Source organism: Leptonychotes weddellii, chromosome 4 (genome assembly GCF_054177405.1).
Source record: "Leptonychotes weddellii isolate Sample4059 chromosome 4, ASM5417740v2, whole genome shotgun sequence".
Classification (NCBI taxonomy): Eukaryota; Metazoa; Chordata; class Mammalia; order Carnivora; family Phocidae; genus Leptonychotes; species Leptonychotes weddellii.
The window spans coordinates 12,858,358-12,878,151 of record NC_138372.1 but is presented as its reverse complement, the minus strand read 5'-3'; the positions used below and the strand labels follow the sequence as shown (position 1 = coordinate 12,878,151).

At 42.9% G+C, this 19,794-nt stretch overlaps 1 protein-coding gene across 8 annotated transcripts in view; it reads left to right on the top strand.

The window, feature by feature from the left end:
- LOC102741961 (E3 ubiquitin-protein ligase UBR4) overlaps positions 1–19,794 on the top strand; it is a 109,084-nt gene that overhangs the window by 8,898 nt on the left and 80,392 nt on the right. For all 8 annotated transcript variants that reach the window (XM_081817603.1, XM_081817601.1, XM_081817599.1 and 5 more), the window contains exons 4-18: positions 391–520; positions 635–774; positions 1,290–1,392; positions 1,514–1,655; positions 1,816–1,940; positions 4,425–4,549; positions 5,131–5,190; positions 5,276–5,466; positions 9,110–9,209; positions 9,347–9,484; positions 9,943–10,060; positions 11,146–11,333; positions 12,284–12,443; positions 12,566–12,651; positions 19,481–19,650. In XM_081817603.1, the coding sequence (XP_081673729.1) occupies positions 391–520; positions 635–774; positions 1,290–1,392; positions 1,514–1,655; positions 1,816–1,940; positions 4,425–4,549; positions 5,131–5,190; positions 5,276–5,466; positions 9,110–9,209; positions 9,347–9,484; positions 9,943–10,060; positions 11,146–11,333; positions 12,284–12,443; positions 12,566–12,651; positions 19,481–19,650 (1,976 nt within the window). The remainder of the gene's footprint in view (positions 1–390; positions 521–634; positions 775–1,289; positions 1,393–1,513; positions 1,656–1,815; positions 1,941–4,424; positions 4,550–5,130; positions 5,191–5,275; positions 5,467–9,109; positions 9,210–9,346; positions 9,485–9,942; positions 10,061–11,145; positions 11,334–12,283; positions 12,444–12,565; positions 12,652–19,480; positions 19,651–19,794) is intronic.

The window sequence follows — 19,794 nt, the reverse complement described above, 5'->3', positions numbered from 1 at the left end:
GGTGAAGTGTGCCAGTTGAAAAGGGTGCCTGACCCAGCTCTAAAGGGCCAATCACTGTGTAGCTCCAGCTGATTGTTGGCAGGCGGGGGTGGAGACTCAGTTGCTGTGTCTTGTGAATTATTGCGAAAGATACGAAATCTGGATTTGTATGTTGAACCTTCCATGTTTTAAAAAGTTAGCTATAACTTCAAATAAAAAAAATAAAAATCCAACAACAACACTGTGAGCATAATAAGACAAATTGGCAAGCCAGATATGGTCTGATCTCTGCTTTAGTGTTTTCCCTAATTTCAGTTCTTGATACGAACCTAAATTTGGCCCTGTGCCAGTGAAAAGTCCCCAAATAGTAGTATCTTCTGAAAGACATATTTGAATTTGTTTTCTTTTCAGAAACACTTGATTCTCCTCATCAAGGGCCTGTGCACTGGCTGTAGCAGACTAGACAGGACTGAAATTATCACGTTTACAGCAATGATGAAATCAGCCAAGCTGCCGCAAACGGTGAAGACACTCTCAGATGGTGAGCCTTCTTTTGCCAGACTGAGTTCTTTGGCTACTTCCCTGGCCAACTTTTTCCTGCTTTGGCTTCTAGTGGCACTCTGCTCATCCCTGTTTGTGGTTTCATACTTAACAGTGGAAGATCAAAAAGAGCTGGCTTCACCAGTAAGCCCAGAGCTGAGGCAGAAGGAGGTACAGATGAATTTTTTGAACCAGTTGACGTCAGTTTTCAACCCTAGAACTGTAGCATCACCACCCGTAGGTCCACAGACTCCGGTGAGTTACTCCAGGCAAATGTCCTCATCCCTTGGGGGTTTTGAGATGATAATACTAGAAAAAAGTAACAAATGTATCTTACATTTATGATGTAAAATGATGTATGTGCCTAGGGTAGGAAGAAATAGAAGAATACAAACAAACAAGAAGCAAAACTTCCCCTAACTTTCTGTCCACTGTTGATACTATTTTGATGCTCATTCTTCTAAAATTTCTCAGGGCATATAAACAGATATAAAGAACATGTACACTTTTCTGTAAAAGGCATCACACTCTCTGTTAGTTGTAGAATATATATATCTTCAAGCTATGTCTTTTTTTCCTCCTCTTGGGACAATAACTTGTATTTTCCCTAGCATTAGAGAGGGACTCCCCCCTCATTACCTGGGAAGTCTGAAGAGTATCCATAGAACTTCTGCTTTGTTTGGACACTCGCTTAGATTCTGAACTGCAGGGCAGCAGTTGGTAGGTGATGGTATCATGATAGGCCTTTCACATCCTTTGTTTCTCTTTAGGCTGAAGGAGAAAATGATGAGCAGTCATCCACAGATCAAGCCTCTGCTATCAAAACCAAGAATGTGTTTATAGCTCAGAATGTAGCTAGTCTTCAAGAGCTTGGTAAGACTTTTAACTGTCGTCATAGAGCTGGTTTCTCTGCTTTCAAAAATTCTGTAAATGGAAAAGAATCAAGCGGCAGCCAGAGGCCTGTTTGTAAGGTCGAGCCTTGTCATTAATGCAGGTGGCTCAGAGAAGCTACTGCGAGTGTGTTTGAACCTGCCCTATTTCCTGCGCTACATCAATCGGTTTCAAGATGCAGTGTTGGCCAATTCTTTCTTCATCATGCCGGCCACAGTAGCAGATGCCACTGCTGTTCGCAATGGGTAAGGTGCTCCAGGGTGTATGCTTTACCTTCTAATGCTGCTCTCAAAAAGAGAGAAACTGGATAGTTTATGGCACGCCGACTTTCTTTAATTATCAGATTATAGAAGCAAGGGATTCAAACAGACGCTTTGGTTAACCTCCTTCTCTGTCATGTTCTAGTTTTCATTCACTGGTGATTGATGTAACCATGGCATTGGATACCCTTTCTCTACCCGTGTTGGAACCTCTCAATCCTTCTCGTCTGCAAGATGTGACAGTCCTCAGCCTAAGTTGTCTGTATGCAGGTGAGAGGTTATGATGTCTGATCTCATTTTCTCAGTTAAGCACAAGTATACTTTCTGGAAACCATGAGATCCTCCTGAATGCTCTGCTCTCTCCCCCTTACCCCTGAGGATCATCTGATGTCTCATCTAGATGAAATGAGGTCTCCATAGGAATCTTGAGAATTATCCCATTGTTCCACAGCTGGTGGCACGTTATATGCATATTTGCTTTCATAGTATGTGCAAATAGTAAATAATCTACTGTATGAAAAGCAAAATGCCAAGGGCTGTTGGGATATTGAGATAAATAATATGTAATCTGTGCCCTCAAGGATCCTACACTGAGAACAGTTAGGACCACATGGAATGATATACAATAGGAGATGATAAAGGCAATAAGGGAAGTGTAGAGTAGTTGGGTTCACAGAGAAGGGAGAGATGGAGTCTTGCTGTGGGAGCACATCTGAGGAAGCCTTCACGGAACAGGTGGTATCTGTTTATATTGATAAATACAACAGATGTTATTCTTCATGCTCCCACAGAATCCCCTTTCTTCCTGTTGCTCATGCTGCCTTGAGAGTGGGGACTGACAGCTGCTATTTACTCTCTTTTAAGTTATTATGACAGTGACTTTTTAACCCAATTCACTGATCCTTGGTTTTAAATACTGTAGTCCTGGTATGTCTTGGAAGATATAACAATTTCTGATGTTTAGTTGGTTCTCTAAGTAAGGATTTGAACAGCTTTGGCAACCTGACCTGGGGAGCACCAAGAAATTGCTGAGGTTGATCATCTCCCTACATTCTTTTAATAGCTTTATTTTGAACATCTGGGATATAGGGATAGAAAGAGGAAGGCACTTTTAATTGGGTAAAACAGTAAGAATGACGGAGTTCTGTTGATGTACCTATAGGGCAGGTAGGATTGCAGCTTGGCTCTCCTGAGGAAGAGGCAGAAGCGGGACTCAAAGTATCCTAGAGTTTGGGGGAACATACTGTATAAGTGTGTGTGGAGGGAAGGGGTGAGGGGAGAGGATATGTGATTAGTGGGTATTGTACAGCCGGAGAGAAAGGAGGACACATCGCAGAGGTCTTAGAAATGCAGTCTCAGTCATTTGGACCATGTTCTATAGACAGTAGAAACCACTGAAAATTCTGAGCTATATTCAAGCAGCAGTGTGCAGGATATTTTGGTGTGGGGAAGTTCGGAGGCAGGAAGCTTTGCTAGGAGGATTTTTTGTAGTCATTCAGGCGAGACACCGTAAGAGCCTGAGCTAGGGCAGCAGCAGTGGGAAGAGAAAGCTAAAGATAATGGGAAAATGTGTTCTCCCTCAGCTCATCTCTGGTGCTTATTACCTTGTCCTCTGCCTTTGATTTTTGCAGTTTTTAAGTTGGGGTTTTTAATTTTTAGGGAATTTCTTGAATATCACATGGCTCTCAGTGTACTTAGTACTCAGGTTAAAGAGTCCTCAAAATTTTTTAGTTGGATTAAAGATCCCAGATTTGGGTTGTTGAAATTTGATGGCCTGGGATTTGACGTAAAGACAGGGGTTTGGCCTTAGTGTCTTTGAGGAATATCAAACATGGAATGTTTTTCCCCACAATCTTGGAAAAATGGAAAGACATCTTGTGATGTTTTAAAGTTAATAGATTTTATTTTTAAAGCAGTTTTAGGTTTACAGAGAAGTCGAGCAGGTTATACAGAGTTCCCACCTACCCTCTCCCCCCAGTACCCTGTTTCCTTTATTGTTCATATATTGCATTACTACGGTACGTTTGTTATAATTGATGAACCCAGGATTTGATACACTATTATCTGAATCTTTTGTTTACGTCAGGGTTTCCTCTGTGTGAGACGGTTCTGTGGGTTTTGACAAATGTATAATGTCCTCTATTCATCATCACTATGACACAAGGTAGTTTCACCGCTCTGAAGTCCCACGTGCTCCACCTAGTAATCCCGCTCTCCCTACCCCCACCCCCAGAAACCACTGATCTTTTTAACTGTCTCCATGGTTTTAACTTTTCCAGAGTGTCCTAAAGTTGGAATCAGTTATATAGTATGTCGCCTTTTCAGACTGGCTTCTTCTGCTTGGAGTGCGCATTTAAGTTTCCTCCCTGATTTTTTATGACTTGATCGCTCGCCGTTTTTTTATTGCTGAATAATATTCTTTGTATGGGTGTGCCGTAGTTTGTGGTACATCCACCTGTTGAAGAGCATCTCAGTTGCTTCTCATTGTTGGCAGTTAAGGAAAAAGCTACAGTAAGTCCTCGTGTGCAGGTTTTGACGTGGATGCAGGTGTTCAGCTCATTCAGATAAATACTTCGGAGTGTGATTGCTGGACCGGATGGTAACACTATCTAGTCTTGCTCTTGTGGACATTACTCTCAGTCGTCAAATCATGGAATGGTTTGGGGTGGGTTGTGTTTTCTGTTTATGTTTTGGTGGACTCCTGGGACTGTGCCATGATTGGAATCTGTGCATCTTCTCTCCCACTGCCCCCAGGTGTGAGTGTGGCAACTTGCATGGCCATCCTGCATGTGGGTAGTGCCCAGCAGGTGCGGACGGGGTCCACAAGCTCCAAAGAAGAGGACTATGAGAGCGACGCGGCTACGATCGTCCAGAAATGTGTAAGTCGGGTCGCCTGGCCCCGGGGGCCTCTGTCGTTCAGTGAGGAGATAGTGCCAGGTCCACTCTTCCCAGGGAGAGGAAAGGATGTGGAGTCTTCTCCATCCCTTCCCCTTGGAGCAGGTCTAAGAGGTGGGCATTCACTTGGTTGGCTCTGTGGAAGGCACCGCGTCTTCGTGGTGGCAGTGGACCTTATGAAAGATGAGTCGCTCAGTCTGCACGTGTACTGAGGGCTTGCTGTGTGTCAGTGCACTTTGAGTAGAGACCTATAGTACACGAGATAGTCTCCGAGAATGGTGAGTGTGTAGGATGAGTCCCTGTTTTATACTGTGATCTGATGGGGGCCTGCCTGTGTTGCTTTAGATTGTTTGGGGGGGACATCTCTGAGAAGATGACCCGTGAGCTGAATATAATGAGGAGTCAACACCATGTAATGGTCAAGGAAAGTGTGATGGAATCCTATCTTTAGAAAGTGCCTTGAGGATATTTAATTCTTAAAGCGAAATTAATTTGGGTGGGATTAAGGTTTGTAATGAAGTAGGTCAGCTTGCTCAGATTTTTGTGTATGTTTGATGTTGGACAGCTTGAAATCTATGACATGATTGGACAAGCGATCAGCAGTTCCCGGCGGGCTGGTGGAGAGGTAAGAAGGGTGTCTCTGCTACATTCCTGTTTCATAGCTCGTAAGATCTCTGTGTCCATACTTTTCTTTTGTGCTTTTTCAACAGCACTATCAGAACTTCCAATTGCTGGGTGCCTGGTGTTTATTAAACAGCCTTTTCCTCATATTGAACCTCAGTCCTACTGCCTTGGCTGATAAGGGGAAAGAGAAAGACCCCCTGGCTGCACTCCGAGTCAGAGACATCCTTTCTCGTACAAAAGAGGGAGTGGGCTCTCCTAAACTGGGACCTGGGAAAGGGTACGTGTCTACTCGATTGCTACTCATGTTTTGTTTTGTGTCCCTGCCATTTTATGTTGATGGGGAGCTAGGGTTACCCCTCTCATCTTCACATCAGTAGAACAATTTGCCTGCATACCTGGTTAAATTTAACAACTAAGGTGATGATCATAGTCTCTTATGTCTACATCATAGCTGTGTGATTTTGGACAAATTGCTCATTTTTTTCTGAGCTTGTTTGTTTATCTTTAAGGGGGAAAATGTGTAATACATCTTTCAGGGTTTTTATGAGGTTCAAATCAGAAAAAAATGCTTCTGTTTTGTAAAACGGGTTGGTGTGACTTGCATTTAATTACTTTACTTGCATGTTTAACCTGTAAGGAGGAGTCTGTCAGTTGTTTCTGGCTTGCTTCCTAAAACATTTGCTACCGTTCTGACGACGTCTGGACAGTAAGCCCTGCTTGCTTGGAGAGGAGTTAGAGATAGGACTTCCATGTGGTTTGAGGTTTTATTTTCTAAGCCCAGCATTTCTAGATTTTATTTATTCATTCAGTCCCTACCATGTGCTGGGCTCTCTCCAGGCATTGAGGATGTAGCACTATTCAAAGCAATGTCTGTGCTTTTATGGAGCTTATTTTCTCATTGGAGCAACTAATAAGTTCACGATGGATTCTCATATGAGTGTTGTGAAGAAAAATAAGCCAGAGCGAGGGGCTAGAGAGTGACGGGCTGTTATTTTAATTAGGATGGCGAGGAATGGGCTCTAAAGATAAGATGGAGAGAACATATGTGAGGTGACAGAGTGAGCCATGGAAATTTTGGGGAAAGAATTGTTCAGGTTTGGAGGTGGAGGTATGATTGGCGTTTTTAAGGATCAGCAAAGTTGGTGTGGCTGGTTGGAGTTCTTGGGGAGGGAGAGTAGTAGAAAGTTAGGTCAGAGAGGTAGCCAGGGGCCAGATCTCCCAGGGCCAAGTGTTAATTTGTAAGTAGTGGAGGGTTTTCCCCAGGGGAGTGATCTGTTCTGATTTATTAGTTATTAGTGACCCGAGAACCCAGCTGCTTTGAGGAGAATAGATTGCAGGGTGTAAGGCGGGAAGGAGGGCGAGTAGTTGGGAAACTAATGCATTATTCCAAACGAGATAAAGGGACTTGGAATAGGGTGCTGGTGGGAAAGGCAGAGAGAAGAGGCCAAAGCAGCATGTATTTGGAAGGTACAGTTGACAGGATTTGCTGATGGCTTAGGTAGTGAGTGTGAAAAATATGACATAACAATATTTTGGCATGAGCAACTGGGTTGTATAATTTATGGAGACGGAACACTGGCTTAGGGCTTGGGTGGCAGGAAGGGGAAGAAGTAGAGAATTTCATCTTCGCCATGCTGAGTTTGAGATGATTTCAGATCTTTCTCTATGTGAGATGTTGAGTAGGCAGTTGGTATGGGCGTCTGGAGTTCAAGGAGGGAAGTCAAATTCTGGACCTCATTCAACAGATTATTCACTGAGTGTCTTCTCTGTCCCAGGCTCTGTGTCAGTTCTGGAATGCTGTGATGTACCAAAAAAAAAGACACATTTCCGAGAGACCTGAAGAGATATGTCAAATTGTATCTAGAGAGTATTCTAATAAGGGTACTTGGCCTGGTCAGAGAAATCAAGGCAGGCTTCCTTGAGGAAGTGTTAAATGAGCTGAAATTTGAAATAGATGTTGGGATGGTAGATAGTAGATACCAGGCAAAGAAGAGAGGTAAGCATGTTCCAGAGAGAATAGTAGTTTATGATTTTGTGAGTTTCTGTCTTCACACTTGGCACTGTAGCAGGAAACGGATGCTAAAAGGTCTATCCTTCAAAGTAGCAGTTATGTTTAAAAAATGGCTCTTGTTGGGACGCCTGGGTGGCTCAGTCGTTAAGCGTCTGCCTTCGGCTCAGGTCTTGATCCCAGGGTCCTGGGATCGAGTCCCACATCGGGTTCCCTGCTCAGCGGGGAGCCTGCTTCTCCCTCTCCCTCTGCCTGCCGCTCCCCTGCTTGTGCTCTCTCTGTCAAATAAATAAAATCTTTAAAGAAAAAAAAAAAGGGTCTTGTTTCTTGACGTTTAAAAGGAAAGCCTGTACCTTGTATAAGTTACAAATCATAAGAAGGAGGAAAATAAGTCATCCCAAATTCTACCACCCAAATTGGTAAAACATTCTTCCAGACATTTTTCGGTGCACGTATGTAAGTGTGTATGTTTACAGAACAGGATCGCCGTTAGAAAATATTGTAGATAACTTTTCAGGGGCGCTGTTTTGGATTCACTGTGAGTGTTTAATGGCTGGTGGTTTTCCACTGTATAAACACGCCGTTGTTAACTAATTACCCTATTGAAACACTTAATTTAGGCTATATTGAATTTCTTGTTTTGATAAACTATGCTTTGATAAATCTTCCTAAATGTAAATCTTTGTGAACTTGTTTAATTATCCCCTTGGGGTAAATTCCCTGAAGTATGATTGTTAGGACAAAGGGCACACTTATGTAAAAATTTGTAATATTTTGCTAGACTGTTCTGATTGCACTCTCACTAGCTGTGTGTGCGCATGTGCCCATTTCTCCCGGTCCTCTTTGACAGCGGCTGTCATTAATCTTCACGTTTTTCTAATCTTAAAGGAGAAAGATGGTATTACATCGCTCCTACTCGTATTTCTTTGTGAGTACGACTGTAACTATCTGTGTCTTTTGCCCCAGTTTTCTCTTTGGTATTTGTCCTTTTTTCTTACTGATGGACATGAGCTCTTCGTATATTTAGGTATACTAATTCTTTGTCCTGTGGTCATTTGGACCGAAAGAAAGTTTTACTCACATTTAATGTGTAAAACTTTGTTTTTATTCTCTTTGGTTTGTGACCAGATATTTTATAGAAGTTGGTGATTTTTACTTTTTTTTTCCTCAAAAGAATGGCTTTTTTTTTTCTTAATTGATGAGCAGTTTCTTATAAAAGGCTATGACTCTGGAACAGCCAGATGGAAGGGATACCTAGGGCAAGGTGCGGGGAAAGAACGTGGAGCATCCCTGCCCTCCGACACGTACCGCTCTCTCATCTCCCTGTATTCATCAGCCCAGAAGCTCTCTGAAAAGAATGACTTTTATTTTTTTTTTAATTTTAAATTTTTTTAAAGATTTTATTTGAGAGAGAGAGTACAAGCAGGAGGTGTGGCAGGCAGAGGGAGAGGGAGAAGCAGGCTCCCCACTGAGCAGGGGAGCCTGATGTGGGGCTCAATCCCAGGACCCTGGGATTATGACCTGAGCTGAAGGCAGACGCTTAACCCACTGAGCCACCCAGGCACCCCAAAAGAATGACTTTTAAAAAAGTTCAACCAACCTTTGAATGTCAGCATCTTTCACATCAACCAGTAGATTCGAACTGATAGTTTGAATTCGAAAACGCTATGTGTTTGGAAGACTTTCTTGTAGTCCTGGAGTTCTTAACCTGAAGCCTGTGGATCCTGAGGCAGGAAATGAGTGGGCTTCAGGGAGATGAAGCTTTTCAAATTACATGCGATATTGTGTGTGCATTTTTTTTTTTCCTTCTGGGGAAAGGTCCATAGATTCTGAAAGGGGTCTAGGCCCCAAATGGTAAGATCCCCTGTTTTTGAGGTTATAATTTGTTGTGTTTACCGTTTTCTTCGTGTAGGCACCAAGGATTTGGGGTGCTGTCAGTGATATTGGCAAACCATGCTGTCAAGCTGTTAAGCTCTCTCTTTCAAGACCTGCAAGTGGAAGCTCTGCACAAGGTGAGGGCTCGTGCTCGGGGTCAGCATCTTCATTGCTGGCTTCACTTCTGGGGAAGCTACCTTGAACCCCCCGCTCTTGTTGTTCCTTCCTGCTCAGTTGGAGGACATGAATTCTCTTTTGCTATGGTTCCCTTCAGGGCTGGGAGACAGATGGTCCCCCTGCGGTCCTGAGCATTATGGCCCAGAGCACCTCCATCCAGAGGATCCAGCGGCTGATTGACTCTGTCCCACTGACGAACCTGCTGTTGACATTGCTCTCAACCTCCTACAGAAAGGTGGGTGGTGTCACACCGCTGAGAATTGGGAGGATTTTATATAACCCTTTCAAAATGAATAAGATTGTATACCGTGACCTTTTAAACTCAAAAGTTGTGGTAGTGGTTTTGAAAATGAGTGGAATTCTTGAATGATTGCACACATTTGAATCTGTTGATTGCAGCGTTGTGACACGTATGGCTGCTTGGTGCTTTGTGACAGTTGTCCTGCTGATGCGGAAACTTAGAGGGCACTCTGGAAACACTCCTGTTTCAGTTCTTGTTCACGGCTTTGGCTTTGGAGAGCCTTGGTGGGATAAAGTGATCAGAGCCCTGAAGGAAGGGCGCTGTTAGAAGGACTTCTTGGATGTAGAGGAGAGGAAAAGGCAACAGAGAGAATGTCTCACGTGGTGAACGAGGTGAAGTAGGGTGGCTCCGTTTTTGTGACTAGCAGTTACAAAAGCTTGCTGCTTTCCTAGGCCTGTGTCCTACAGCGTCAGAGAAAGGGCTCCATGAGCAGCGACGCCAGCGCCTCGACCGACTCAAACACCTACTATGAGGATGATTTCAGCAGCACGGAGGAAGACAGCAGCCAAGGTAGAGAGGCCTCTTTTCGGTCTCCCAGGAGACAGGTGTCAGAATGCAACAGGAAGCTCCCCCCCCCCCAGCGGCTTCTTCCTTTCATGTCCTGTTTGCCATCTTCACCTGCCTAGCGTGCATCTTGATTTTCTGTGCCCTTAAAGGTGACATGTTATTACAAGTAATTTGAGCTGTGGAGAGACTGAAGGACAGAAACTGCTCTCAGGCCAGATTGCTTTTCAGCCCTTCCCTTCCAAGATCAGAATACGTCTCAGTTCCTCTTTTTGTGGGGGCTTGTTTGGTGAACTCTGTTCTGAGCTTTCCCAGTGCAACTCCAGAGGTTGTGTGAGAGGGGTTGGGTTTGGCTGTTGCCATCGATGTGTGGCTTGGGGAGGCATAGGGAGAGGAACTCCAGACTCTGTTGCAGTGAACAACAGGGCAAAATGAACATTCCCTCCTGTCTTAGTTTAGAGAGAGATGGAATAAGAGAAATGTCTCAGGTTCTTTATAATCAGGTTTGGGGGAATTATGTATAATATTGTGAAAGGTGTAGCTCTTAATTTGGGCTTTAAAACTGATATGCAAGAACAAATTTGTTTTTCAAAATGTTTGGCTTGTTGCCAGTAAAGTAAGGTTGTCTCTCTTTCTTTATTGGGCTCCTTTAAGAAATACCAGTTTTGGGGCGCCTGGGTGGCTCAGTCGTTAAGCGTCTGCCTTCGGCTCAGGTCATGATCCCAGGGTCCTGGGATCGAGCCTTGCATCGGGCTCCCTGCTCTGCGGGAAGCCTGCTTCTCCCTCTTCTACTCCCCATGCTTGTGTTCCCTCTCTCGCTGTGTCTCTCTCTGTCAAATAAATCAATAAAAATCTTTAAAAAAAAAAAAAATACCAGTTTTATTGAGGTATAACTTACAGGCAATAAAATGCTCCTGTTTTATGTGTACATTTAGATGAGTATTGACAGATTTATGCAACCATGTAACTACCACCTGAAATCAAGATATCCTTGTGTTCCTTTTGACGTAGGTATTTCCACAAAGCAGATGTACTAAAAACTTTGTAAAAAATGTGTTATTTTTATTACTTTTATTTTTTTCTCTGTTCAGATGATGACAGTGAGCCTATTCTGGGGCAATGGTTTGAGGAGACCATCTCCCCCAGTAAAGAGAAAGTGGCACCTCCACCTCCTCCCCCGCCCCCTCCGCTGGAGAGCTCTCCTCGAGTTAAAAGCCCCAGTAAACAGGCCCCCGGTGAGAAGGGCAACATTTTGGCTAGTCGCAAAGATCCTGAGCTGGTAAGAGTGGATTTCTGAGGTTTAGGGGAAGGAGAGATGGGGAGAAGGGGTGTGAAAAGCAGATCGTTTGAACTAAAACATTTTGTAGGTTGGGTTAACTGTAATATTTAGATAGTTTTACTTAACACTTAAGTGTACTGATGGTGTTTGATTAAATGATTTGTACTCTTGGTATTATTTCTTTGATTGAGGGTTAGTAACATAGCCTTTGGAGTTAGAAGTGAGTTTGAATCCTTCTTCTACCACTACTGGCTCTGAGACTTTGGGAGAGATTCTAAAATTCTCCAAGCCTCAATTTTGTATTCTGTCATATGGGAGTGATTGTACCTGCCTTTAGGGGTATTGTGAAGAATTAAAGAGCCCTTAGCATAGGTGTGGGCCATCGTTAAGTGCTTGCTAATTATTTGTTCAAGCAGCATTTCTAGATGTACTATCTATCAACGCTCTTCTAAAGCTATATCGGTAAAACAAGTCAGATATGGAACACACTTTCGTACAGCTTAGTCTAGTCCAGGTTGTGGACATAAAACATTTACACAATAATTCAGTTTCATTTTGAGAGAGAAGTAAAGAGCTGGGAATTCTGTGTGTGTATAATGATCATACAGGCTTCAGAATTCCTTATTTCAGTAATGTCCTTGAGCTGAAGAAATGCAGGGCCTTTAGAGGAATGACAGAAACAAGTCTCTGTCAAGAGCCTCTGTCTTCACATGGTGTTTTCTGAAGTGTGTTGTGTTCAACTGGGTGCCATTTTGTGTAACTGGTAGAATTATGTGGGAAAGATTATCATAATTAAATTTTGTCCCACTGTAGGGGATTTAAAATCTGACTCTTTAATTCATTGCATCTGTTGCATCAGATATGTGGGCATGTTTTATTTCTCTTTATATTCAGGATTTGGAGGCACTCTGGGCTTATGGCCCTGACAAGGTTCTTTATGTTCTTTTTAGTTCTTAGGTCTGGCTTCCAACATTTTGAACTTCATCACTTCTTCCATGCTGAACTCGCGGAACAATTTTATCCGAAACTACCTGAGTGTGTCTCTCTCAGAACACCACATGGCCACCCTGGCCAGCATCATTAAGGAGGTGGACAAAGATGGACTCAAGGGTCAGTAGACAGGATAGGGACCTGGTGGATTTTTTTCCCCAGTGGCGTTTGGCTGTTGCCAGGGCGGTATGATGCATCATCAGGGGCTGCTTGAATAATCAGTGTCCTTATTTGCCTTCCAGGTTCATCAGATGAAGAGTTTGCTGCTGCTCTTTATCACTTCAACCACTCTCTGGTAACTTCTGACCTTCAGTCACCCAACCTGCAGGTTTGTGTGCACTGGGACCTTCGGCCAAGTGCTGTCTATGTCTGCTCCCAGTAGGCTGTAGTGTTCCAGTTGTAAAGGAGCATGGCTTGTGGTGGAAACCCCCTCACTGGAAAGAGTTTGAGAGATTATTCTAGTATGTCCCACTGCCCCATCAGGAGCATTTCAAGAAAGAGAAAATGTGTTCTTTATCCCTAAGGCTTTCAGTAAGCTTAAAGCAAAGGAAAAACTACAAAACCAGCTCCTAATGACTGCCCTAGTAGACAGGTGGACAGAATAGACAAGAGGGCAGTTTATAAAAGGAAATATCAATGGCTAACAGTCCTAGGAAATGCTTAACTTCATTAGTAATCTAAGAAATCCATGTTGGGAATGGTGTGTTTTATTTTTATTTTATTTTTTAAAGATTTTATTTATTTATTTGTCAGAGAGAGAGATAGAGAGCACAAGCAGGGGGAGCAGCAGGCAGAGGGAGAAGCAGGCTTCCCGCTGAGCAAGGTGCCCAGTGCGGGACTCGATCCCAGGACCCTGGAATCATGACCTGAGCTGAAGGCAGATGCTTAATCGACTGAGCCCCGCAGGCGTCCCTGGAAATGTGTGTTTTAAAAGAGTCATTCAAATTACGGGAGGTAGATGCTTTCAGATACACGCCTACTTGCAGACTCACCACCAGAATAAAGCCTAGGATCTTGATGGTAGGCCTTAAAAATCTTAGGGTTTTCTCTCCTCACTAGTAGGTGATGTCTTGAATCCTGTATCTCAAATTCCCCCTTTCATTAGTTTCATATATATATTTATTTTTACATTTATATTCCTTAAATTTTCAAACTATTTGATTACTTTTAGCTTTATAGTAATTGTTGATACCATGCTCTATATAATCTTGTTAGGCTTTCTTTTTTCATTTAATATTATTTAGCATTATATTGCCAAGATTCATCTATACTCTTGCTGATTCTGTAGTTTTTGTTTTGACTGTTACATGCTATCCTGTTGTGTTTGTGACTGTACCAATTTGTTACCTCCCCTCTGCTCCCACTGGTGGACCTTTCGGTTGTGTCAGGGTTTGTTGTTACTCTAGCTGTTGCTGTTATCTTGGGTCCCCTGGCATAACAAGGGGTTCTCTTGGGCAGATAACTAGGAGTAGAATTAGTAGGATACTGAGTATGTGACTGTAAGCAGGGATGCCAGACTTGCTCTCTAAAGTAGCTGCACTGAGGGGGCGCCTGGCTGGCTCAGTCGATAGAGCATGTGACTCTTGGTCTCGGGGTTGTGAGTTTGAGCCCCATGTTGGGTGTAGAGATTACTTTAAAAAAAAAAAAAAGCTGCACCAAGTTTTACCATCAGCAACGTGTCACATTTGTGGATTCACTTCTTCTCCCAACATTTGACCATGTCGTGTTTTTTTTTCCCAAGTGCAGCGTGGGACTTGAACTCATGACCCTGAGATCAAGACCTGAGCTGAGATTAAGAGTCAGACACTTAACCGACTGAGCCATCCAGGTGCCCCGACAGTGTCGTATTTTGATAATAATTTTTCTAATGTGGTCAGAGTTAGTGATTCTCAGTGTTTTAGTTTACGTAAAGATCCCTGGGGAATATAATAAATGGAGATTCCTAGTGCAGCTACCCCTCACTTCCCTTAGAAGACTTATATTTGGTAGAGCTCTCCAATAGTTTGCCGAAAATTGTTGTGAAAATTTTTTGTTATTCTTAAGATTATTTCAGTGGATTCTCAGAACCAGGACACAATTTAGGGGTTTGCACTTGCCCCCAAAGGGACAGGATCTAGGAAGCTATTTCAGAAGGTTAAACTTGATTCTTACTATCCTAAGTTACTTGAAAAACTCTTAAAAATTTATTTCATCGTTAAAAAATTTATTTCATCGTACCTATTTATACGTACCTAATGTTGAAAAAATTTGCTTTGGGGGCGCAGTCAGTGGCGGCATAGTCAGTGGAGCGTCTGACTCTGGGTTTTGGTGCAGGTCGTGATCTCAGGGTTGTGAGATCGAGCCCCGTGTCAGGATCCATGCTAAGCTTGGAGTTGGCTTGAGATTCTCTCTCCGTCTTCCTCCGCCCCTCCCCCTGTGCATGCACGTGTGTGTGCGTTAGCTCTCTCTCAAATAAATAAATCTTTAAAAAAAATTTTTTTTGGCCAGGAAAGGGACTATAACTTGAGTGGTAAAGTTGTTGATCTATCTATGATGAAGAGAAGAAAATGCTTCAGTTAGCATATGGCCTGTAGCACCTTCTCAGACTGTGTAGGGTCAGGATGTCCTGCGAAAGTTATCAGCTCCTTGCTGAGATCTAAGTTTATTTAGGGAAGTTTCAAAGTTCATAGACTTGGCCTTTTCCTGCCTAAACTTGTCCAAATAATGGGGGAAGAAATATTTTCCTGTAGAGAATAAGAGTTCTTAAGATTCCTGTAATGATGTTGCCCTCTTAGCATTTAAAAAATAATTCCAGACCTTGTGTGGACATGCAACTTGGCTGCCCATAACCACTGACTTTTTGGAGAGCAAATTATCAAACTTCCCTCTTCATTCCATTTCCAAACATGGGACTTTAAATTCTTCCCTCAAATTTCATTGCTATGATGGAAGAAAGTGAAGGATGGTTAGTGTAATTTAACTATCTGTTATTGATATTGTTTCTCTGGATTCATGTACAAAGTTTTTTTTTTTTTGAGAGAGAGTGCATGTGTGCTTGGCGCGGGGTGGGGGGCAAAGGGAGGGGTAGAGAGAGAATCTTAAGCAGGCTTCACACATAGTGTGGAGCCTGACACGTGGCTCCATTTCATGACCCTGAGATCATGACCTGAGCTGAAACCGAGTTGGATGCTTAACTGACTGAGCCACGCAGGCATCCCACATACAAAGTTATTTACCCAAGGTGTCTGACTTGCATTGCAAGACATACACAGCGTTCTTTAAGGGAAGTAAATGAAATGGAGCCCAGTCTGTGAAAGAAAACAAATGTAAGTTACATCATAAAAACTTTCTTCACCTGTCAGAATAATAAAAAACTGGTTCTGAATTAGTAAGACCGCTAGGCTTTCTCTACTTATGGAAGAAATCAAAACCTATTTATTGAAGAAGACTTATGAACATCTTGGGAAGAGGACTTTCTCCTAAAAGGCCATGTGCTTGATTGGCATGGCCTCTCTGTTCTTTCAGATTTGTTTAATAGAGCAGTCTACTGAGATGATTTGTGTCTTCTGAAGCCAAATGAGAAAGCAGGCTTTGTCTGGCTTTCTGTTGGCATTCTGCTCTATTGACCATTGGTGATTAACTCAAACTAGCCGCGGTTGGGGATGGAGCTGAAAGGTTGGGGATCCAGCCCTCTAATCATGTGGTTGGTTCCCCTGGCAATCAGCCCCCATCCTGAAGCTGTCTAGGCGCCTCATTATCATAAACACAGGTGTTATTGAAAGGGGCTTATTATGAAAAGCAAAATACGTTCTTCTCACTCCTGTCAGGAAATGACAAGATTTTTAGGAGCTCTGTGCCAGAAATGGGACAGAGACCAAATATGTGTTTCTTCTTATATCACAGTATCACAGGGAGTTAGTGTTTCATGGGCATAGAGTTTCAGTTGGGAAAAATAAAGTGCTGGAGATGGATGGTAGTGATGTTTGCATAGTGTCTATGTACTTAATGCCACGGAACTGTACATTTAAAAACGATTTAAGTGGTAAATTTTATGTTACATTATTTTATCATGACGTAAGTAAAAATAAGACACACACCTGGCATATAGTATTAGTTCCTACTAAAGATTAGCTGCTATCTTTATTAGTTTGTTACTATTACTATTATTGTTTTTAATGTTATATTTGTTATTAACATATTTGTTGTCTTACATTTATTACTATTACGTGTAGGAGTATAATAACTTAATATTATGTAGTGGTCTAGGTCACTCATTCATTCACTGAGTATTCATTGAGCATCTACTATGTCCCAGGTAGTGTTGCAGGCACTGAAGAAATCCAGATGACTTGAATTAGTTTGGGATCATGAGGAAAGGGGGTGGGTGATACAGTGTGGATAAAGGGCCCGCGGTAGAGATCATGGGAAATTATTTGACCAGGGTAAAGGACATGGATAGGAAGGACCTGAGATAATGCCTGCCTTTTCAACCCAAATGAGACCAGAAGAGTGCTGTTGTCTTTCATAGAAAAGGGACATCAGCAAGGAGAGTTGGTTTGGTGGTAGAGGAGCTGTCGTGAGTGTGTAGGGAGCTCACTCCTAGGTTTGAGTCAGCTCGGGTTCTTTTTACTCACGGTTGCAGGTTTGCTCAGAATGAACCTCTGGGTTCTTAAGCTACATGAGGCGCATTGTGCCGTTTTCTCTTTGTTCTGAAAAACAAGCCGGGTCTACTTACCCACACAACTTGCAGTCCCTTGTGGTCGGCCAGCCTGGAAGCCACTGTGCAGTAGAGCTTGAGTGCGAGGCTTTCTTTTCATGAAGGAGTAAGCTAAAGGCAGTGAACTGTGGTGTTACCATGGGATTGTGTTGCTTCCTGTCAGGATGGGGAATTTTATAGCCCTTTCAGTCCAATGAGAAAAGCAGTTCGTATGTTTTTGTATATGGGCATTTTATATGAGTATTGTATATAAGAATTGTATATTTTATCAATGTTTTTAGTTAAAATAGTTGCCACTACTACTGTTAAAAAAATCATTTTAAATAGGAAGACATTTTGAGGTGCCAGTGGGGTGAAGACATGTAGAAAGTAGTTGGAAATGTGAGTCTGAAATTCAGTTCTTAAAAAATTAAGATTGAGGGGTGCCTGGGTGGCTCAGTCGGTTAAGCGTCTGCCTTTGGCTCAGGTCATGGTCTTGGGGTCCTGGGATGGAGCCCCACATCGGGCTCCCTGCTCAGTGGGGAGTCTGCTTCTCCTTCTCCCTCTGTCTCTGTCTCCCACTTGTGCTCGCTCTCTCTCTCAAATAAGAAATCCTAAAAAAAATTAAGATTGATAATGGAGCTTTGGGAATTAACCACTAAGAGGCAGCTGTTGAAGTCACGAGAACAGTTAAGAGGGTTGGAAGATGGCCCGAATGGGGAGGGCGGAGGCAGAAAGTCCAGGAGTGCCGGCACTAAGCAAGGGTGGGCGCAGGGCACCAGAGGGCTGGAGGGAATGCTTCAGGCCAGGCCTTTGTGGGGGTGCTGTGGGTCAGTTTTACTTAAAAAGTCAGGTCCCCTTACTTAGGGCTACTGAGAGTTGGAGTGGATAGGGGAAAACCAGGTTCTGAGGAATGTTCACTCATGTCTTAGGGCTCTGAGGCCTGAAACGACACAAAACAAAAAACCCTCTCTTAAAAAAATATGACCTCGGGCGCCTGGGTGGCTCAGTTGGTTAAGCGACTGCCTTCGGCTCAGGTCATGATCCTGGAGTCCCTGGATCGAGTCCCACATCGGGCTTCTGCTCGGCAGGGAGTCTGCTTCGTCCTCTGACCCTATCCCCTCTCAGGTGTTCTCTCTCTCTCAAATAAATAAATAAAAATCTTTAAAAAAAAAAATATGACCTCGATAACCTATCCTTCCACCAAATTCATGATTTACATTTTTCCATGTTTTCTTTCTAGTCCCTATATTATAGTTGCACAGTTTTGCAGTTAAGATCAGAACATCTATATATCTCTTTTTTCTGCTTTTTAAAATTTTACTATTTCAAAAATTGTTACCTTTTTCTTTATAGTTGTCACTATTACGGCTGCATGTTCCTTGATTGAACACTAAGATTTTTTTCTAAATTTTTTTTTATTATTACAGGAGTGCTACAGGTAATATTTTTGATGTAGTTCAGGCACGTTAATGTTTTTGAATTATTTCCTTGAGTCAGGAATTGAAAAAAGTCTTTAAGCCTATGTGGAGCATAATGATTAAGAATGCAGATTTTAGAGATAAACCTGGCTAGGACACATGGGAATCATGTGGCTTAGGTCGTGTTCTTAAACCACTCTGAGCTCTTATTTCCCCATCAGTAAAATGGAGCACGTACCCACCTAAGGCTATAGCTCTGAGCATTTCGTGTGGAGTATGTGTGCAGCTAGCCTGTGATAACCACCCCAGTACATGTGTGAACTACTCTTGATATCTGTGACATTTTGAATAATTATTTCCGAGTGGGGTCCTCTGGGATGTTTTATAAGAATATAATTTAATTTAACAGACTTAGAAATTTATCCTGTATCCCGAGGTAACTGTGATTTGTGTCTTCTGAAGCCAAGTGAGAAAGCAGGCCTTTGTCTGGTTTTCCATTGGCATCGTGCAGTTTGTGTGTGTTTGAGAAGATAAGTTGCAGCTAAGTAACTGAGCTGCAAGTCAAGCTCATTTGAAAGACATGCTACAACTGGAGGCAGACAACCCTGACTAATTTGGGGTACCTTGACATCGCAGAGGCAGACTTTTTCTGCCTCTAAGCAGAGGCTTACAAGAAAATACAAGCGGCTGGACCTACGAGTTGCAGGACCTCCCCACTTTGAATGTTACTTGAGGTATATAACTGGTTGTGAAAGAAAAACTGTCAGCTCGTTTGGACCGATCCAGATTTTGCTGTCTCGTGCATCTCTCCTTTAGTGTCAGGACCCCAGTTCTGACGCTGATTAGCTATGGTTGTGAATGGGGTTTGATTAGTAATTTTTCCTTTTTTCCTGTTCGTTGAGTGAAATGACCTTTCTCCAAACTACGTCTAAATCTGAATTTCCGCGTGCTCTTTAAAATACTCTTCTAGCATTAAAGAGTAACATTTAGGGCTCGTGGGTAACCTTTGGCCTCATTTTCTGTCTTTTTCCTAATGGTCTCTTGTATGTCTTTCCTGGCAGAACACGCTGTTGCAGCAGCTGGGAGTAGCACCTTTCTCTGAGGGCCCTTGGCCCTTGTACATTCACCCTCAAAGCCTCTCTGTGCTTTCACGCCTTTTGCTCATCTGGCAACATAAAGCTGGCGCTCAAGGTGATCCTGATGTCCCTGAATGCCTTAAAGTTTGGGACAGGTAAGAGAACTCCAGGAGAAGCCCTGCAGAGAAGGTTATGTGCTTTTTTAATTTGTTTGACTTCTCTGTAGTTAGCCTGGGGCTCTGAGGTGGTATCTGATGGTAGGGTATACGGTGGTGAGGGCGGAGGAGTATGTTTCTGAT